Genomic DNA, 23,141 nt, shown 5'->3' with positions numbered 1-23,141 from the left:
AGGACAAAGCAAGTGACATCTCTGAGTTGATCCACGTAAGAGGTCCGGATTTGAAAACCGAAAAATGTGATTTGCGCCGTCGTTTCGTAACCGAATCCGCACAAATTCGCGGTCAGATGTTGGTTGCGTTGCGTTTTTACAACAATCCCGCTGATAAGGGCATTCAATCCCGGTTCCGCGCTCGGTGTTAGGTTATGTAAATACCGATGTCAATTATGTGGAGGACCCATTTAATGTTATCGAGTTAATTTGTTTACAGTCATAGATTATGCAGATTAGTGAGATGGGTAACTCTTCATTACGTGGAGTACACGGCAAATACCCGGGTTCAATGATTTGTGATTAGTGTCGTTTTGATTCGTGGAAATATGGATATACCCGGTCTTAGTCCGGAGAGCGACGGCCTGGGTGATCTCGACAACATCTATGGGAAAACACCCCCCAGGACCAAAATCCTCAGGAAAAACAGGGAGAGGAAACAGAAGGAAAGAGGGTCAGTGTCTCAATGGAATTATTGTAAAATGTCCAATTATTTATATTAAATGTGTTAACAGTTAAACATTATTTCAATTAACAAGAACTTTTTATATTGTGAAATATGTAATTTTTTACAGCGAGAAGTTTTAACGGTGAATTTAATATAAATTAATATCCAATTGGATATAACCTTCATAATAAACATATCACAATAATATCAATAAAATTTAAGTTATAAAAATATTTTTATATATGGTGATGAAATCGCCATGAAAGTGTTAATCTAAATATTAATTCAATTTGCCTCACTATGAGACTGATAATTGGTTGGATTATGTGTGATTCAACTTGATAACATAAATTATTATGCATCATATTATGGTAAAACTTGATATGATTTTATGTTTTTGCACCAATTAAGTGCATCACGTAATTTATTGATATTCAATATTAAAAATATTTGGGTTAACGTGTGTTTACAAACGTTTGTCAGCAACAATTTTTAATAACATTTTTGTGCTTGTGATTTTATATATGTTTTCTTTTGAATGTAAAATCACTGCGCAGGTTGATTGAAAAGAATCGAACAGTTTTGGGCGTTTTAAAATGAATTAAACAAGTCTATTATTTTGCGATAATCTCAAACAATTTGCTAGAAAATTCAGGATGATAATTGAAAGTTCAATGAACTCCATTCCATTAAATCCAACATGAATCCTTGAATCCAATTCACATTATTTTCGCTTTTTATTCGACAAAAAAAATTTAGATTTAGAATCAATTCGAGTTAAATTTTTTAAATTTAGGAATGTATTTTGTCTACAGAATTTTTGCAGTGGGCGACAAAACAGTTTATTTATAGCACTTAAAACTTGTTGTTAAACCTCACTTCCACTAACTATCATATGGTATATATATGATGGATTAATTTGTGTTTAATCAAGATAAGGATTCAATATTTATCAAGAATTTGCAATTTTAAAATACACACTAATGTACGTAATTATGGATGTGGGAACTTTATAAATCGCCTTATGTTTAAGTAAAATCATGTGTTTGTAAATATGTAATTAGGTTCAACAGTATACTAATATCACATGATGCAGTGGTCATAAACCGTACAATTTACATTTATCTGTGTTAGTTCTGTTGGCCGAAGCCTTGAAAATTCCTGGACGTCATTTTATCTTTTTGGACATTAAACAGGATCAACGGAAGTAGTAAAAATAATTGTGTTGATGAATTATTTATACTATTTACAAAACTTAATAACTCTTTGCTTTTTATTTAATAAAATAAAAATCTTAATTTACTAAGTGGAGATAAAATAGATTAAGAGATTGTGTACTTGTTAGATATTAGTTTTATTATATTTGTGGTGTAGGGCTGTCGCAGTACCTAAGGTGAAAACTCCCATAAGTCGCAGAAACACAGTCAGCATCATGTACGACGAACTTCTTGCTAAGGCCGACAGTAACGAAGCAGAACAGGGTAAGTGTTTGTTTTATTTAAAATCAAAATTAAGGATATACACTTTTTAAGGAATCCGATATAAATTTAAAGTTTTCGACTTGTCTTAGTTGAAAAAATAACATTTTCTATTGCAGAAACCACTTTCTTCAAAGTTGGTCGTAAGTAATCTTATTGGTATATGCACCAAGTTGTGTTCATAAAGTTAAATAAAATCGTAACATGAACAGTATATGACAGAAATGAAATATATTGAAGTGTAGCTACTTTTTTGCGAACTGCATCTTGTTAAATTTGTGTTTAGCTTAGATTAGATGTTCTTCACTTTAGTCTACTTGTTGCGCTACTTTATCATTGTTTATGCAAATTATATTTAAATTTTGTGCATGTTGACTGAGTTTTCATAAAGTGGTTAATGTGGTTAATGTAAAAGAACATTTTTTGGATATTGATATATCTTCTCACATTATTTTCCTTAATAAGAATTCCCTATTAATCATCACTTATATTTGTCCATCACTTTTTAATATGTTTTACCATTTGTGGATATACTATATTCTATTTTTAAAATGGGAAACTTGAACTATGTACTTTCTTCCAATGTCTTTACTTGTTATTAACGGAGGATACTGTTGTAAATAATTATTTTGTATTATTAATATGCGCATCACATTTTTTACATATCTTCACCAATTACGTAAAAACAAAGGATTTAAACCTGCCTTCATTTTGCATATTTTACACACATTACTACTTTATAGCTTTTTGAGCATACTATTTTAAGAATTATCTGCATATAGTAGTGGCCAGGGAAATAACGCACATTTCTGTTTTAACGTTATTTGGGAAACACACTTCTAAGGCATTCAAAATATTTTTTATTTTATTTATTTATAAAATAATTATACTATATTCTTCTCTCATGATTCATTTAGTACCTAAGTGAAAAAAATAATTTCTACTTAAATTAAATCTTAAATAAAATAAATGAGAAATGTGGGTGGTTACAGAAGTAGCACACGTTTAAAAAATACATATTTATAAATAACTTATTAACAAAATTGTTAATATTTTGTTGGGTACCCGTTACCCGTTGTAACTACCTATAAACTGTGAAATATCTGCAATGGTCGTTTGAAATTAAATTTTTCGACTCTTCAATTAATAATCAACAATTTATCTAAATTTGATACATTTTGGTGTTTTAATCGAGATTACATGTCTTTCCATAAGTTTTCAGTTGTATTTATATCCGGACTTTACGCTGGCCATTCGTGGATCTCAACATTTTTTACATTTTAACCAATTTTAAATAACTTCGTAGCATTATCATACATAAAAATTCATGTAACTGGTAATTTATAGTTGGCATATGTTCCCATTACGTCTCTCATGATGTTTCTCTATATACGAAATGGTCCAAAATGGTTACTTATAATTTTTTATAGTGATTCTATACCATGCTAAGGGAAGGAACCCTAAACCAAAGCTTTTGTGCTTTTCACTGCATGTTAGAGAAGCTTCGTAGATATTTCAATAAAGTTGTTAAATCTTAAAACAAAACTTTTAGGTGGAAATTGCGCCAATAAATCATATTTATTTACAAGCGATAAAAAGCACTTATTTTTTGCATTCCTTTTCCTTATTTTTGCTAATAAATTATGAATAAATATTTATCTTCTTAATAAGTTTACTTTGGGATAGGAAAGAAAATATTTTATTATTATTGAGAACAAATTCTCTATAGCAGTATTAATAAATGCATATGTGGTAATTACTTTTGTCGTATTTTTACTGTTATGGAAGCTCAGTATATACACTTTCTATCTATACGTATGTCTTCGCTTATTACCGTACTCTACTCTTTTCTTCACTTTGCTATTTTCATGTCCAACAAAAAGTTCACAGTCACAATTCCAGATACAAAACGTACCAGCAAACGTATCCTGAAACTCCAACGAGGCTCCGAACGTGATCTGAAACTCGACATAGCGAGCGCCCAAGCCATCGGCGCCCTAAGTCAAAACATTAACGAACAACCGACGACGCCTATTCCGAGTTACCAAATCGAGGGCAAAAACCAGTATCTCAGTTTATCCTGCAGAACGGTACAATGTCAGCGGTCTCAGTCTGTGAAACATCCCAGATCAATTCTGGGCGTCCTAAAGCAACAACAAAACGAAGAGCCGGGAGACACAGAACAGGATGAAGAGTGTCCGAATAGCAGGAAGGAGTTTTACGACACGTTGAGTTTACTTATTCGTTTGGGGAGCAATTCGGAAAGGAATCCAAGAAGGGGGGTAAGTGTTGATTTCAATGAAGAATATTGTTGAGGTGGTTCATAAATATATAATTTAGATTAGTAGAGAAGAGACATTGTGGCAGAACGAACTCAAGGATCTGATTTGGTTAGAGTTGAAGGCGTTCCATGCGGATCGCACGCCGATGGAGCAGGACCATTATCTGTGCACGGCTCGTCAGTCGGTTGATTCAATCCTGAGCGACATCATGAACTTCAAATACGATCGGCACTCAACCAGACGGCTCTCGACAACGACTATCGATAGCGGCGTATCAGAGGACTTTTGCTGCGGTTGCCTGTCGATGTACTGCATGTCTTGTTTCGAGGCTCAAAATGACGCTCTCAGACAGGTGGAGGGGCTGAGCAGACGTCTGGAGGAAGCCGAGAATCTATTCCCGTCGAACAAGGCCTTCGCCGAACTGTACCCGCTGTACAACAGTCCGGAGTTCGTGGGCAGGGTGAAGGCGATCAGCTTGTGGTACAACATGACCAAGCACCAACGGCTGAAGTTGGCGATACTGAACAAGTTGGTGTCCTCGTTGGATAGCAGGCGGTCAATGTGGCCGCTCTTCAACGAGGAGGCCTTGCTTGAAAACGGTAGTCCCTCTGACAGCAACAACAGCTCGAATTCCTCCGTCAATAACGACTATCCCGGCTCCATGAACCCACTCACGGCATTTATATTCAATAAGAAAAACGACGACAACTGCTACTACACGCCGTATCGGCGTTATATCGAGAACGTCCTCAAAACCAGGGCGCTGCACAAAAGCTTGAACTTCTTGGAACGATTGCACAAATACGTCCTGTATAAGGCCATGCTCACCCTTAAAAAGCCAGACAATGACGAAATTTTCACTAAAACTAACTGTGAAAGTGACGAGTTGGAGCTGCAGCGTTATGGATCACATAGTCCGGAAGCCCGGGCCCTCAATCTACCTTCATACAGGTCTAGCTTCATATTCCTGGCTCAGATCCCCCTAGAAGTCATACATGCCTATTTAATGATGAGACTGGAACAGAAGCCGGACAATCCGTCTCCTCTCAGCATGAGGCAACTTATGAGGGAACTAAAGGACGGCCTGACCATTGCCACGTCGGAAAGGGAGAGGATAATCGGATATGTGAAGGTCGCCATTGAAGGTACAAACGAATCCGCCGACGATTATCTTAAAAAAATGGACGTATTCGATAATTGTACTTTGAAAGTGTTTGGTGATTACCTTGAGTACCTCAAGAAGTACACTCTGGAGCACGCCCACACTTCGTTCCAAAAGAAATTTCTGGAGGACGAATACGACTTTGCTCGTAACTTAGTTCAATACATTCCGAAGGCGTCTGAATCTATGGGTGAAACATTTGATAACATTCTCGTTTCGATACTCAAGGGTATTGAGAACCGATTCATCAAACGGATCGATGATCTCATCGAGACTATTCCTACTGGAAGTGTACAAGAAAAGTGAGTAAACAATTTTCCTGTGTAGAATAAATTGTAATGAAGTTGCTGTTTTAGGCAACATATTTTGTACATTTGTCGGGAATTGCAAACGCTTTTTAACGAAGAAAGGGAGAATTGTATGAAGACCATGGCTTTCTGTAGGACCGTTATGAAAGGAGGGATAATGGAAGCTGAGTGCATCAAAAACTTGGCAGTAAGTAATTAATTATTATATTTTAAAAATTGATCATGTGTAATATTTATTTTACAGATGACCATTATTCAGTTCAAGTGTGTTATTCCCACAGCTATTGGAAAGGTTCAAGTTATATTTGAGCGAATCAGTTTGGCGTCATTCGACGACAACGACAAAGCATCTCTAAATTCAAGAATAAGAGAAATACTCATGCAAGGTTACCGTTTCGGTTTTGAGGTATTAGCACAAAAAAGAAAACATTGTAACATTCATGTTAATTGCTGTATAATTGTAGTTTTATAGAGAAATGACGGAAGGGGCGCCCGGCATGTGGCGTGAGCGTCTTATCAAGAACATGGTGCACTTCGCGAACCTCTGGATGAAGTTCGTAACGGAACGTTGCGAAAGGGGACGCGGGATGCGGCCTCGATGGGCCAATCAGGGCCTCGAGTTCCTGATGACGGTGTGCGAGCCCGCTAACACAAAATACCTTTCGGACACGGAATTCGAGGAGTTGAAGCGTAGCATGGACGAGTGCATATCGCACGTGATAGGCACGACAGCACCTTCGAGTGCCGCTTCCTCCTCGGATATACTGGGTTCGCCTCGTACCTCTCTCGAGCACATCAGGGTGAGGTCCAGGGGGTCGTCACCGAGTCCCAGACCCACCTACAAGAGTCAACGGTCGGCGGGCAGGAAAACCAGCACGGAACAGAGCTCGCCGCTCATCGATCAGACGGACGGTTTCCACAGGTAAAGCAGACATTTATATTCTGTTACCATTAACTCAATATTTTATTTTGTTAAGGAGGGACGACAGCGGTTGCAACTCTCCATCGGTGAAGATTAAGTTGCCTCTTACGCCGATGGAACGTTGCCGTGAAGCCGTCGAGAATTTGGAAACCGAAATGGACTCTCGTTTGCGGAAGCAAGAGCTGATCGGCAAAGTTCTGGACTGCAATACGGAAAACAAGTCTCACATCCGCCGTCGTTATGTAAACTTCTCCTGGCAGAGGGGCATTAAAATTGGACAGGGTCGTTTTGGTAAAGTGTACACTGCGGTCAACATTAATACCGGAGAAATGATGGCTGTGAAGGAGATACCATTGCAACATAACGATATGGTCACGATTAAAAGGGTTGCGGAGGAGATAAAGAACTTGGAAGGAATCCACCACAAGAATTTGGTGCGGTATTATGGTGTAGAAGTGCACAAGGTACGTGTTTACAATTCATGGTTATTTATTTTATTTATCTTAAATGGATTACAGGACGAAATGTTACTTTTTATGGAGTTCTGTGCAGAAGGCACTCTTGAAAATCTAGTGGCTGCTACAGAAACTGGATTGCCTGAAGTTTTGGTGCGACGTTACACGTATCAATTGGTGTCTGGCGTTGCCACGTTACATGATCATGGAATTGTGCATCGCGATATTAAAACAGCTAATATTTTTCTCACCGACGAAGGCAACTGCCTGAAAATTGGAGATTTCGGTTGTGCAGCTAAAATCAAATTTAACTCCACAATGCCTGGGGAATTGAAAGGATTTGTGGGGACTCAAGGTTCATTTTGGTTCATTAATTATAGGCTATTTATAATATAAAGCTTTTTGTAGCGTACATGGCTCCTGAAGTATTCACTAAAAATATGACTGAAGGACATGGTAGAGCAGCTGATATTTGGTCTGTAGGATGCGTTGTTGTTGAGATGGCTTCAGGACAAGTAAGTTCGTTTATTATTTCTCATATTCTACAATTTTAATTATAATTTTTCAGAGACCTTGGGCAAATTTCGATTCAAATTATCAGATAATGTTTAAAGTGGGCACAGGTCAAAGTCCAGAACCGCCGATAGATATGATAGACGAAGGGTTAGATTTCTTGGCATTGTGTTTCAAACACGACCCAAAACAGAGAGCCACTGCTCATGAATTGTTGGCTCACAATTTTTGTAAAGTTGGAGATGATTTATTGTAGATATATAAAGTACCAATTGTTATAGTGAAAGGTTCCTAGAAAAAATATTGTTAAATATTTTGTGTGGGCTGTTTGTTATTGTGTCAAAATTTTACAATTCTTTTTATTGAATTTTTTAAATTGACTGCTCATTAATTATTTCAATGTCAAATTGAATCTCCTGTCTTATTGTATGTTTTTGTACTTTATATAATTATTAAATTTGTCCATATCATGCTTTTACTTATGTTGTATGAATTGTAGGGTATAGAAATATTGTGATATCAAACTTATTTTTTATAAGCAGCCCTAACAGTAATTGAAAAATGGAGGAAAAAAAATTTTACTGTTTCTGTTGCCACATTTTATATGTATGGAGGACTTTTTAATGTTATATTTTATAAATTTTGCAATTATTAAATATCTTATTTAATTTTTTATAGTGTAGTATTAGTAATAGAAAGTCTGAAAACTTGATAAAAAATAGAGAACGATTTTAATATTTGCAGATTAAATATATTATTTATATGACGTTTTTGAATATTTTTGATAAAATATTTAATCTTGAAGATGTATGAAAATATTGTGATTGGACTGTTGGTTGCTGTGTAATTTTTATTTTATTGTAAAGTTTTACTGCTGTGTTTAGAATTGAATTTAAGGATTATGTTACATGTTAAAATTATGTGTTATGTATGTAATTAATTGTGCACTTTAGTAGATTCTAGAGGAATGTGATATCGAAATTGTATTACTTAAGCAGCTCCCAATAAACAAATATCTACAGATTTTTTTTTTAATTTTCATACAGTGCAGTGATCATTATTATAGTAATTAAATATATTAAACATACGAGTACTACTTTAATTGGATGCCAATACCTATAATGTCAATATAAGTTTATATTTGGGTACTTTTTTATTTTTCAATGGACAAAATTATAGCAACTTTCTGCTTTATGGATTTTTATTGCTCCCTGTGAATTTAAATCCATTACTTACTAGAGGTCTTTCACTTATAATTATTTAATCATTGGTCGAAAAGAAACTGTAAGTAAATTATAATTCAACGTTAGCAAGACCGAGGGAAAGAGATGGCTAAGAGTTTACGGCTAAATAAGTCAGTCGTTTCCAGTATTATTAGAAAATTAAGTGGAACTGGTTTAGTGGTAGTTACCATTGATCAATATCTCTTCAAATTTAAGCATTTTATGTTTTCCAAATTTTTTTTGCACCCAATTTAAACTTGTTACAATTGAATAAAAATTTATTATTGTAAATAAGTAAATCAACAAATATTACTTAAATTTCACATTTTAAACACATGTTTATACTTTCAATTGCCATCAATACCCATTGGAATTCATTTTTAATCTCAGCGAACTAAAATTGAAGGCTGGAACTTGGGAATCGAATTATTTAATTGGAATTTGCGGTATAAAAAATGGTTAACTGACACCCATTGGAATATAAACGGCATATTCAAAAAACAGTTTAATCCATGTTACAGAGTTGGGCCAAAATTATGAAACAAAAATAATATTGTTCAACACATATTTAATCATCAAAAATCTCTTTCAAAACTAAAGTTGTTATTTTTATGTCCAGTTCAATTCAGAAAAATTAAGAAACATTTTATACAATAAGAATTTAGTAGTTTTAATAATATTGGTATATAACAATAGTAAATTAATTTTATTTTAACAGTTTATATTAAATAAAAAAGTTATGTCTAAAATATTTAACATTTTAAAATGGGGCCATAAATATGTCCACTACTGTATAATTTATTTGAAATATCAATATCATAAATTTGTATGTGATATTTGAAGTGATGTTTTAAAAAAATCAAATAATTTTTCATTTATTAAATGTTAAGTTGTCTTAAAACAATTATATATAATTAGTAAGAAAATGTCAATATCAATTTGCGTTAAAAGATGTCGCCCGCTGTATCGAACGGCGTCGCGGCGCCGTTTCCTATTCCAGCGTCGCCGCTTCCCTAACAGATGGCAGGAGCCGCTCTCCTGCAACGCAGGGTGCACGACATTCGACAAACCACCCCACGACGACGAATCCCCGTCACTTGCGCCATATTGACTGGTTTCGTCCGTGCGTGCCGCTCAAAATAAAAAAAAAATTGCTTAAAACAGCGTCCGACTGCGCCGTTTTTGGAAAATCGCCGGCTCCGATGTCACCGCTCTAAGCGAACGCGTTTTCAGTTTTCAGTGTCCGTTGACAGTTTTAGTGTGCCGTTCAAAATTGGGTTAGAACATCCCCAGGTGGACAGAATGCCTGTCAGGAAACAAGGTAATGTTTTTATGGTAACAGCTTAGCACACCATTGGTTGACAGGTTTGTAACATGTTATATCACGACCGCTGTTACGCAAAACTTTGTTGGACGCGTCGCGAACGTGCACGTGTTATTTCTTGTGGAGGGGGTCAATTGCAACTGTCATTTCGCCATCGAGTTTACAAACAATACAATTTCTTGGCAGTACAACCGAATTAATTTCGTAAAAGAAAATGCAACCTTCAAAGTTTCCCGTTCGAGAAACTGGCAACCTGCGATCGAATGTTTGTATCTGAAATTAACCGATTCAATACACAATCAGTGGCTATTTATAACCCAACTTGACTGTTATAATTGAAGTTATATATAGCCCCGTCTGGATGCACACTGTGACCTAGTGTATTAAGTCACACTGGCACTGTTCCAACGCCTCCTATTTATACCCCGACAGGTATACCACATAAGCCGAATCAAAAATCGAACTCATCCCATTTGTTTACATCATCCGAGGAGGGTTTTCTACATCACGTACAGAGGGGATCAATATGAAATGCATGGAGGGACGGTTGCGGCAGGTCAGTGGTCGCGTGTCATTCCATAGGGTGCGTTTCCCCCTCACACCTTTCATCTATCTAATGCGTTTCCACTGGCCTATTTGTTTTACAATACCTGTTGAGCCGTCAAAATTCTCTCATGCCGCATTTATGGCTTCCATCGAACAAATCGGTTCGATAGTTTGTTTCCGGTGCGAAACTGGGACAAACCCGCTTTCCGTGTCAGGAACTTTGCCTTTGTTTAATTGAACGAAACATACACTGTTTGCGTTATTGCTAGCTGAGAAGAATGAAGAGAGAAATAATGTTTCGGGGGTGTTGATTTTCACTTGAGTACAGCTTCATATCACGTTATATTGATTGTTGTTTGTTGTATATGCACAGTGCGAATATTATCTGAAAACATTACATATTGTTAAAGTCAGAAATTAGAAAAATTGATTAGTACACTTCATTCACCTTCACATCCTTCAAAAATAAAATAAATCTGTGGATATACTGATCAAGTATATTTTAACAAGAAATAAACAGCATCTATTATTCTTAAATCAGAAGATATAATTTCATTACAAAAATAAAAATTTTAATACGAAATAAATTTTTTTAAATGATATATTAGGCTTTTAACAAGTGGTATAGAATGACATGTATAGAGTGTTCTATTGTCTATCTGTTGAGTTTTATATACAAAAGAATGTTTCCATTTTAAATGGGCCACACTATGTATGGAACATAAAGTCTGACAGCAACGTGTTTGTCTTATTTATTGGCAAATAAACATGTACATATATGAATTATCTTTGCAATATATCTGAATTTACGTTGAATTATTAGGAGTTTGTTGGATATTCATATACAACGTACGTTTTAACAAAAGATATTTAAATAATATTTGTTATGTTCATAAATAAACAATGGAATTGCATGCAACCAACATCATGGGTGAAGGAATTTTAGGAATTTTAGTACTCTCTGAAAATAAGCTCATTATTTTCAATATGATCTGTGTTTATTGTAAGGTAAATAATTTAAATAACAAATTATTTAAAATCTATTTAAAATGTATATAAAAAAAATAAGAACACTTTAATTCCAACTATTTTATAAATTTTTTTAATTTACTATTTTTATTTTTACTAACTATTTTCATTTGTTATTATTACTGATTTTCTAGGTATTCAGTTTTTAATGTCTCGTGTTTGAAGAAACTTTATCAATGTTTCCATAATTAAAATAATAATTTTTTTATCTATTTCAAAGACAATTTATTTTAATTAGAATTGGAGAGTGAAATTTGTTACTTAATATTTGAAAACGATAAATATTGATATATTTTTTACTTGAAAGAATCAAAAATTCAAATATTTTGGGTAGACCCAAAAAGTCGACTATTTTCCGACATTGAAAAATTGGTTCCTAGACATCTTTAAAAATTCTCTCAAAGATGAACTCACAATTTTAACAGGAAGGTCGTCCATATCTTAGTTTTAGATTTTTTCTTCAGTTCCATATAGTAAAATTCATATCATATCATTACTTGATCGCTTTATAAAAACTCAACGCAGCTGTTAATTATTTCGTTATAGTTATATTCAAGAAGACACAACTCAGGAACTCCAAAAACTATATATGCAATGTAAATATATAAGAGGAAACATAGAAGTGAAAAAAACCGCAGATGGCGCTTGCATAACAAATTTTGAAAAAAAAAATTCTTAAATTGCCCAGACAAGAAATATTCAATTATAAATTTTGAGGAAAAAATATTTGAGTCACATTTTAATAAACCTGTTTATATTAAATCACGATGCTAAATTATGATAAGAGCAAAATTATGAAAAGAAAATATTGTAAAAAATTGATTAGAAAGAAATATATTTCGAAACAAAAGATAAGACATAACAAAATTTAGAAGTAAAAAAGAAATTTTTGTTAAATTTTTCAAACTTGAACTTGTACGATACCTTAAGTTAATGGAGAATGGAAAAAGGTATTGATCTGAAATTTTTATAGTAATTATAACTTGATTTGAACTACTTCGTATAGTCATTAAAAATACATTATGTATGTATATGAAGAAAATTAAAAAAAATATATGTAATAAAAATTAAATTATAAAAGTTCTTCATTAAAGAAAAAACGGGGGAAATAAGTATTTATGTAAAAAATTATATAAAAGAACTATCAAGTTTGTAAAACATTAACAAAATTGACGAAACTTCTAATTAAAAAAAAAACTAATTATATATTTTGTACAAAAATATATAAATAAAAACACTTTAATTCAATAACTTGAATCACAACTTTTCAGGAAAAATATTGACCCATAAAGGAAACTATCGAATAAATTAAGTAATTATGAAAATACATGGTAGTCAAATAATGGAAGACGTCAACCGTCGCTTAAAAATTACTAATCGAATATGTACAGTACAAAAATATTATTAGAAAAAATTGTTCAAGTGGCTGAACACCACTGGCTTATTTGACGTTTTTTCTTTCCAACTTAAGAAATTAAAAGTGCATTTAAGTCATTTTAATATATATCTCCTTGCCATATTTCATAAAATATAATGGAGGAAACACGTTTAATATTGAAAAAGATAATAAAACTTATAAGTTCAATTTCGCTGAACAGATGTCATTAAAGTTTGTATAAAGGATAATTCACCTAGTTTATTCTTTAGAAAATAAACTATTTGACTATTTTTTTTTAACTTTCGACAGTGAAAAATTGGTTCCTAGGCAGCTTTAAAAATTCTCTCAAAGATGAGATTTTAATAGGAAAATTTCAGTTTTAGATTTTTCCTTCAGTTCCATATGGTAAAATTCATATCATATCATTACTTGATCGTACAGAAAATTTCTATTTACTTTTTTTGTATGAAATTGATCGCTTTGTAAAAACTCATGTGTTAATTATTTCGTTATAATTATTTACAAGAAGACATAACTCAGGACCTCCAAAAACTATGTATGCAATGTAAAAATATAAGAGAAAATATAGAAGTGAAAAAAAAAACACAGGTGGCGCTAGCATAACAAATTTTGGAAAAAAAAATTTTAAATTGCTCAGACAAAAAATATTCAATTTTGTGGAAAAAATATTTGTGTCACGTTTTAAATAAACCCGTTAATATTAAATCACGATGCTAAATTGTGGCAAGAGCAAAATTATGAAAAGAAAATATTGTAAAAAAATTGATTAGAAAGAAATATATTTCGAAACAAAAGATGTCATAACAAAATTTAGAAGTAAAAAACAAATTTTTGTTAAATTCTTCAAACTAAGTTAATGGGGAATGCAAAAAGGTATTGATCTTAAATTTTTATAGCAATTATAACTTGACTTAAACTATTTCGTATTTAAAAAAATACATTATGTATTTCATATACATACATAATTTATTTTTAAATTAAAAAAATATATATATCTAATAAAAAATAAATTATAAAATTTCTACATTAAAGAAAAAACGATAGAAACAAAATTGACGAAACTTCTATAAAAAAAAATAATTATATATTTTGTGCAAAAATATATAAATAAAAATACTTTTCAGGAAAAATATTGACCCATAAAGGAAATTATCGAATAAATTAAGTAATTATGAATATACATGGTAGTCAAATAACGGAAGATCAACCGTCGCTTAAAAATTACTATTCGAATATGTACAAAACAAAACCACTGGCTTATTTGACATTTTTTCTTCCCAACTTAAGAAATTAAACATAATAAAACTTATAAGTTCAATTTCGTTGAATAGATGTCATTAAAGTTTGTATCACCTAATTTATTCTTTAGAAATTTGTGGAAAACAAAAAAGTATTGATTTAAAATTTTTATAGCAATTATAACTTAATTTCTATTTCTTCTCTAATTTATTTTGAACACAATTTTATTTTCCGTTTCGCCGGCTTAAATTCTACAATGTAATTGGAAATAAAATGACTGTGTAATAGTTTTTGAGTATAAAACATGTAAAGCTAGCAATTTTGATGGTAGAAAGTTCATATTTGGTATACATGTTAACTAAGGACAATCCAATAAAGAGCCATTATTAAGAATTTTATATAGCGAGTTTTTTATTTACGTTTAATTTTGACCATATTAAAACATTTGTTACATTCAGTGGAACACCATGTGTATGTTCGAGTGGTTAAGCATTCTTTATACATAAAATTAATATTAACGGAGTATGTTATAATTAATATAAAAATTAAAATCAGAATATTTTTCCATTTTTCATAAACTTCTAATGAACAACTTGGGTGAATCACCTTGCATATTTAGCTACTAAAGCTTCTCTTTGATTCAGTATATAATTTGCTTCATCATTTTAATCAGTTTCAAATGATGACAAAACTTATGTTTGATTTGATATTAGCTAATAAACACGAACGTGTTTATTTTGCATACAATTTCTATGTCTAATGCAGCGTTCCATTTTGCACAATACAGATAACTTGAACAAAGACCGTTTCCTGATACAGGCTAACTATGCCGAACACAGATAAATGTTTTGTTAAATAACGGAGAAGTTGGCGTTTTCAGTACATCGCGATAACTGGAACAATGCGTTGCAAATTAGTTTTTGGTGTGTTGTTAAATTAGATTGTAAACTTTTTTTTCAAATCACCAGTTCGATGCAGCCGTACGTTTCTATTGCGAAAGTTCAACGTGAAGTTTTATCTGGCTCTTTTTAAAAAGTATTCGTACCGTCTTGAAATGCGATCCCCAATTTGACAGTAAAGCATATCCAGGCATTATGGTACATGTATCATTTCTCGTACATAATGCAATATCTGGATAGTTGTCGACGACGACAAGCTCGATATTTGGTTTGGCAAAGCGAAGCGAACATTACATTATGCCAGAGTGATCACATGATAAAACAAACCGTTTTCCAAAGAATTTTTCTTCTTATTGTTTGTAAAATTGTGCAATCTCCTTTAAAGCTTCTGGTAAAAAATCAAACAGCGTTTAATACTTAACGATAAAATACTTTCTTATGAGTTTTTTAAGAGATTTTAAAATGAAACAATCTAATTTCATCGAACTTTTTGCTTGAAAAAGATGAGGGTTGCGTCAAAAGGGGATGAAAATCAAATTATCGTGTGATATATCGTTTCCTGGTTTATTTGTATCGAAAATTTACCTCACCACCCCACGTATCGTGTTGGAAAAAACCCTGTTTTATTAGGTTCCAAGTAACATTGTTTTGACAAAATAAAACGCCCGGCCTGAAAACGAACCAAACGCAATAATGTTTTCGAATGCACCCTTTAATGAGTGTCACAAAATTGTTCGATTCGACCATTTTTGCACCCTCGCAATGAAACTTGGTGGCGTTGCGGAATGTGAATTGTCGTAAATGGACTGCCAGTTCTATGTACGTTTCGAGCTTAATTAAATATAATTTGATTACCTTTTTAAAGGACGCTCTAACAACTTTATTCAAGTGGCGCCTTTATGTTACGCGACGAGCAGTTGAGCCTTTTAAACCCTGGCGGCAGTTTAATTAAATGTACGCTATGTACGGAAGCAAACTCCAACTTGATTGAGACAACTTGACACAATGTTACATTATTTTCGGTACGAATTCGTGTCAGGTTAAAGAATTATGTTACATTTATTGAAGAACATTTCTTAAGAAAAATGAATGTCGGAAAGTTCCCTTTGAGGGTTTGGTTCTAAGAAAGTTAATGATGTGATATTTAATTATCAAATTTCTTTCAACGGTAAAAACTCATAGAATTTAATTCAAATTTTGTTATAGAAACAAATTTTTTTATAACCAACTTTAAAGGTTTATGAATTCATAAGAGGATTTCCGCAACATTAAAAAACTTAACGTTCAATAAACAGTCCATGTTCATTAAACAGTAGTTTCCATAACAGTCACTTAGTTAATACCCGTAAAAATTTATACCCGGGACAATTTCCCGAGACTTTTCGTAATTATATTGAACAAAGAGTCGATGTTGGGCGTTCGAACCGAAGACCGGAAAGTCGGATGAGGCGGAGGCAACAAAGCTATTGAGAGACGGCGAAACAGAAAATTAAATTTACGTTAAATAAACGTTCGGCGTGAAATTTTCTACCGTTCATTTCGAAATTTAAAATTGACCTCATCGATCTCGTCGCCGCTACGAAACGATATTGCAGGAAATCGCGTCGGATAACGCGGTTCCGTCGAAATTATCTCGTAATTTGTTAAATTTTCAAGAATAATTGGAATTCTTTGCTTGCAGTGTAATATACATGTATCCTTTTTAGCCTCACAAACAATTAGGAAATGCTATTTTGGCTCGAACGAAATGGGTGTGAATTTATTGAAACATTCAGAAAAATTTCAATTGTCGAAAATGAAGGCACGTCCGGACAGTCGCGCAAAATACTTCCGGGTCAAGCGTTCCTATGGGTATATTCGGGCAACAAATTGCCGTCCGTGATCCAGTTCGCAAATAAATCAGTGATTACCGTTGTTTCGGTCGCACGTTTTTACTTTAAATTGCTTCGAATACTAATTGGAGTACATTTTTAATCCCAACAAACTAAAATATAAAGCTGGGAACTTGGCATTCTAGTTATTTAATTGGAATTTACGGTGCAAGTAAATATTTGAACGGTGTAAAATTGTCTTTAAGTTCTTTAAGTTTGCACATCTTTTAGTTTTTTATAAAATTGTTAGATTGAAAAATTAATGAGACAGAAGACAGGTGAATGGTCTAACTAAGGTATATGTAAGTACACCAATTTTAATGCTGGAATTTTCATTTTTAACATATACGTTAACAAAGAACCACCTTATAAGAAGCCTTTATTAGTACTCTCGAATTATGTACAGGATTTTCGTTATGTACGTTTAATATTGTACATCTTAAAATATCAATAATTTTGTTATCTTTAATGGAACAATGTGTCATATCGGACTTACTGAGACCGAGAGAAACAAGAAGAGGCGGCTGAGAGTTTACGATCAAATAAGCCTGTGTTATTAAAAACTGGACAAGTGACAGCTACGAAAAAAAATCTTCGATCGATAACTGGATAATTCGAATGTCAAAAAAACCATCTCATCGTCAACGGAAATTAAAGCCAAACTGCAGGAAATGGGACTTGTTGAAATTAGTTCAAGGACTGTGAGAAGAAGTAGTGGATGAGGGTTCTTTTATCCCCAGATCTACAAAAAAACCCTAGTTTCTACTAAAAATGTGAAACTCCAATTTTGACTTGCCTGGGGTCACATTTACTGGACCACATAACAGTGAGGACGAGTGGCCTTTAGTAATGATTTAATTTTTAAAAAGATTTTGGTTCTGCTTATGTTAAATATCCTACAGGGTTAAAACTGCACAAAAATCTTGTTACACTCACAATGAAACACAGCACGTGGTTCATAGAATGATTTATGTCCAGAGATATATTAAACAACAATTTACTTTCATATATTGAAGAAATGGTGCTCTTAATAAGAGTCTTGTAACATGAAAACGATCCCAAATACAAAGCCAAAATTGTGACGGTTTGGTTCAAAGACCAAATGATCTTTATAATCTAATTTGACATAAAAACTTTATAAATTTTAATAAACAGATCACAAGAATTCATAAGTTTAAATAAATATAAACTTGGGAAACTGTTGGAATCTAGTCTCGAAGATAGGCCAAAATTTTAAAACAAAAAGGATATTATACTAAGTCTTAATGTAAAACTGAATAACGCAGGTTTGATAATCAAAAATCACTACTACCGTGTATATAGGGCTTCAAAATATTTAATTGAATTTTATGGTATAGGTTAACATTTGTCGTGTTAAAAGAGGTTAATTAATGTTTTGAATATTTTTTAATTTACTCAATGATTGTTTTATTAAATTACGTTGGATATATAATGCCTTCTGATAATATATATTTTTAAAAATTATCAATCTATGGAATTCTTAGGAATTATTTTCATAAAAACGTAGACATTTTTGAAAAAGAAATGTATGTGATTTTATGATATTTTTGGCATAGAATTTAAACAAATTCCTACAATAGAATAAAAATGTATTATCGCAAATAACTAAATAAATGTTACTGTTGTCTCAATCACAGGCTTATACTTTAAATTGCTTTCAATACCTAGCGGAGTTTACTTCTAATCTCAGCTAACTAAAATATGGGTTGGAACTGGGGAATCGAATTATTTAATTGGAATTTGTGGTGCAAGTAAATACTTGAACGGCAACAAAAAGTAGTTGTAAAAGTTCCGATTGTCTTTAATTAAAAGTTTGGAGTGGGTGCACTATTATCCGACACCCATTAGAGAATAAATGGCACCTTTATGAAACTGGTGCGCATCTAATGCATATGTAAATGAAGTCATAATTTAGCCACAGTTTAAACTTGCGGCAACATATTCAGATAAGTTTATCGATCATTGTTGATGCAAACTAGAAAATTAAGTTATTACATGTTTGGTGAACGGTTAAATTTCGCTTACAACTTTGCCTTCAAAAGTAAGAGGTGGTGAAAAAATGGGTAATTTGTCGTGAGACGGGACGCATTTTATACGAAACTGCGATTATATTTCCTGAGTGCCTTTAAATGGTGTATCTTATGGCAGAATATGCATAATAAAATTCACCGGTTATGATAATAATAATATTAAATTTCCACTTAATAGTCTATTCACGAGGGAACTATATTATTACATTAATTAAATTATGAAATTTACATTTATCGTCGCCATGTTATCAGATATTTAGTAACATATAAGGAAATGGTTTCCAATTGGTTTCCGATAAAATTTATTTCGGTCACAAGTTGTTACGCTTATTAAAAATTGTATTTAAGAGATAAAGTAGGAATCGGAAAAATAATTTCCTCGGAAATTACATGACATGAAAGCTCTTTACTAGTTTCCTGAAAAATTGCTTTTGACTGAACTATTACTGACGTAATGATCAATATATTATTTTTGTAAATAATATTGTCTAATAATTCATAATTTAACTTGATAAAATATAAAATAGAAATGTAAAGTTAAATAAATTCACTTTCAGTGAGGAGAAATAAACATTGCACTCTAGAGAATTGAAAAATAATAATATAACATGAAACACCAAGATCTAAATGTTGCTGATATTGTTTAAAACTTATGATGCTTCCGAAAAATGGTTTACAATGCTTAAGAAATATGAAACAACATACTCAATTAAAAATACAAAAAATTTCTTGTATTGACAGACAAATTAGAAAAATCAATAAACAACATCCCTTCTTGTCCTCTAGATAAATAAAAAATTGAGTTATACAATGTCGGGGTATCTATAAAAAATAGACTGAATTAACATACCTTGAAAGGATTTCAGTAAAGAAATCATTGGTATCATAAAAGAATATTTGAATAAAACTAAAAATTTGCAGAAAAATATATTGTTTATCCTCCGGAATTTTGACGGAGAGTACTTTGAAGTGATGATTCCATGTTTAATAGAACAAAATCAGATGGTAAAAATTACATATATCGTCCTCCACGGTGGAGGGGTTCTTTTCCTTAGTAAAATGGATCGTCTCGTACATAGAAACATCATAAGAGATGTAATGGAACCATTTGCTAACGATAATTTACCAATTACATGAATGCATGATTATGGTATGAAGATATTGAAGAAAAAAGTATCTTTAATAAGATAAAATTTAAGGTAAATATCAATAATTTTACAAAAAATATACTAAATTTGAACAAAGTAAATGAAATTTTAATTTGTGTCATTTATTTGCTGCTGAACTGGTTAATTAATTCGATTAAACTAATTTTATTGCTTGCATCGCGACGAAAACAATTCTTGGTGGCACAACAAGAATAAAATAAATGTAATTAGGTGCGTCGGAAGGTATATTCCAACAAACAGCTCGTAAAAATCCTGAGACGACAAAGCGGAATCCATCCGCCACAGGCTATAATACAAATTTAATTAAACAAAAAAAAACATTACAAAACGATGTAGCGGCGTTATCCTCAAAGGACTAGTGTTGTTCCTTGGGAGGATATTCTCATTTGTAGTCGGTACGTATTGTTTGGGGGGGTTTCATTATACGCTTGCCAGAGGCTCGCTTTTATAATTTCAAATGTTTGTTGTTTATGCCTGCCACACTCTGAATCCGAACGACAGGCCGTTTAAAGGCTTTTTGTTTATTTCCTCCCAACTATTGACAGTGGCCTGTTTAAAAGTCGCTTATCGTCGGCATTACTACCAGAACTGGGCCATGCAAATGTGGCCGGCTTTATGTCTTCAATAGCCTAGTCCTTGTATCAAGTCGTAACTAAGGCTTTTACATGCATAAACGTAAGAATATTCAGGGGAGTTTAATCGAAAATGTATTGGAATTTATGCCGTCACAATCCAAAAACCGGCGAAGTTTATGACCGAAAACGCGGATGGAATTTGTAGACGTATCGATTTTGGTAATATGTGCATTAAACAAGGTTGAATGATTGGCCGATGGAAATCTATTTGATCCGGCGTCCCCTTCAATGTTCATGCAATTGAACGGTTCAAGAGGCGAGTCTACTTTTCTCTCGCTTCTCCTCATATCACGTGGGGCGATGAAAACTAATGCGGGAATTGAATATTTTTCCACGTGTGAACTGGAAAATGATCCTTCAATACGCTCATCATTAAGTTTCAATTTGACAGTAAACTGACTTTTTACAATATCTCTTAAATTTTAATTTGCTTTCAAACTTTATACTTTTATTATAATTACCTCTATTAATGTTTAAAATCGGTACCAAATAGGCCGCCGACGAACATGATAAATGAAGGATTATATATTTTTTGGCTCCATGTTTCGAACACGACCCAAAATCCGGGAGTTACCGCTGATGAATTATTGGCTCACAATTTTTGTAAAGTTCGAGATGATTTATTATATATACATAAAGTATCAATTGTTAGAAAATTCTAGAAAATATATTTTTGTTTAATTTGCTTGATCATTCTCTTGTTATGTCGAACTTTTTGCATAATTTGTTTATGTGAATTTTTTAAATTGACTAAAATTTTAATATTTAATTGTTCCAATAATGGATTGAATATGTCATTGTTTTAATTCATGAATTTTCTACAGTCGTTAGAGGTCTATTGATACTAAAATTATTTTTTATAATCAAAAGCAAAAAGTAAAATATTAAATTTTAAATCAAAAATTTTAAAATTTTGTTTTTTTCCAATAAAAGTTATTAAAATGTTATGTAGACCATAACATATGTAACAAATTAAAAAACGTAATCATTTTATTAAAAGAACGATTCTTTTTAATTTAAATTAATTTTGTAATTATTAAGTATCTAAACATTTCTTAACCCCTTTATATACGGATATCTTTATTTACATAGTTTTTTATATAACTTTTTATTTCGAGAAGGGTTCATAAGTAAAGCAATCAAATGTACACTATAGCTCATATGTAGGGCAACTTTAGAAATAAAAATATAAATAAAATTGATAAAAGTGTACGTTTAAATATCCATATTATTGTCAGTTATGCAGTATGTTTGATAAAAACAATACATCAATATAATTGTATATTAGTGGGTTATTAGTTTAGGTATTTGTTAATATTTAGGGTCAAAAATAGAGTAACTTTAAAATAAAACAACGTTATGTACATTTAGCCTTCTTTTATTTCGTATCTAGTATCATATCCATTATTTTTAATAACTTCTAAACACCATTTCTTCATTGATTTTGGTAGCTTAGCTCGAAATTTCTTTCGAGTGATTTTGAACTTCTTCGTAGAGTTCTTTCATATTTGATAGCCTTTTTGCAGGGATTTTCCGATCAGTTTCTTCTCAAAGGTTTTCCATTGGATTGAGATCTGGGTTTTGTGCTGGCCAAGGCACGACACGTACCTTGTGAGAAGCGAACGATTTTTTAACTAACTTAGACGACCTTAAACTGATGTTACCTTCGTCAAATGAAAGCATATGATTCTAGAGAATGTCACCATAAACAAAATGATTCATTATCCCGTCTAACTTAACCAGAGGGCCCATGCTAAACCCAGAAAAATATACCAAATCTTAACGACTCCTCCACCATGCATCACTGTATATATGTACATATGTATATAAAACAGATATTACCTTTTTTTTTAAATGAATTCTTATAATTATTAAAGCATTTTTAAATTGTACACAAAATTCTGGGTCTATTAGTATTATGAATAGTTTTCCTATTTTCGTTTGTTTCTGAGGTATTTATTATATATAAAAAAATTGCACCAATAAGGAATAAAAGCAATTATGCAGTTAACTTTTCTTCTAACTATAATTGAGGGGGACATTAATAATAATTACATATCAAATTAACAAACGTGATTTTTCTACATTTTGGAACAATTAGTACAAATAAAATTATGCCATATCATAAAATTACTAACAAAATAGATAA

At 32.2% G+C, this 23,141-nt stretch overlaps 1 protein-coding gene across 3 annotated transcripts; it reads left to right on the top strand.

Annotated features, from left to right (window-relative positions):
* Nucleotides 1–30: 30 nt before the first annotated feature.
* On the top strand, nt 31–8,630 carry LOC109600009 (mitogen-activated protein kinase kinase kinase 4). Of its 3 annotated transcripts, XM_049964478.1 has the most exons (13): nt 31–196; nt 260–493; nt 1,862–1,968; nt 2,085–2,108; nt 3,868–4,247; nt 4,306–5,711; nt 5,766–5,904; nt 5,962–6,123; nt 6,182–6,639; nt 6,695–7,103; nt 7,158–7,449; nt 7,503–7,609; nt 7,663–8,630. In XM_049964478.1, the coding sequence occupies exons 2-13, from the start codon at nt 369–371 to the stop codon at nt 7,861–7,863; spliced, it is 3,810 nt and encodes a 1,269-aa protein (XP_049820435.1). In that variant the 5' UTR covers nt 31–196; nt 260–368; the 3' UTR covers nt 7,864–8,630. The 3 variants fall into 3 exon arrangements, with proteins under 3 accessions (XP_049820435.1, XP_019871626.2, XP_049820436.1); XM_020016067.2 differs by having other exon boundaries at nt 31–493; XM_049964479.1 differs by lacking the exon at nt 2,085–2,108 and having other exon boundaries at nt 31–493.
* Nucleotides 8,631–23,141: the final 14,511 nt, after the last annotated feature.

This window comes from Aethina tumida, chromosome 3 (assembly GCF_024364675.1).
Source record: "Aethina tumida isolate Nest 87 chromosome 3, icAetTumi1.1, whole genome shotgun sequence".
NCBI lineage: Eukaryota > Metazoa > Arthropoda > Insecta > Coleoptera > Nitidulidae > Aethina > Aethina tumida.
This window is presented reverse-complemented; position numbering and strand designations above follow the sequence as displayed.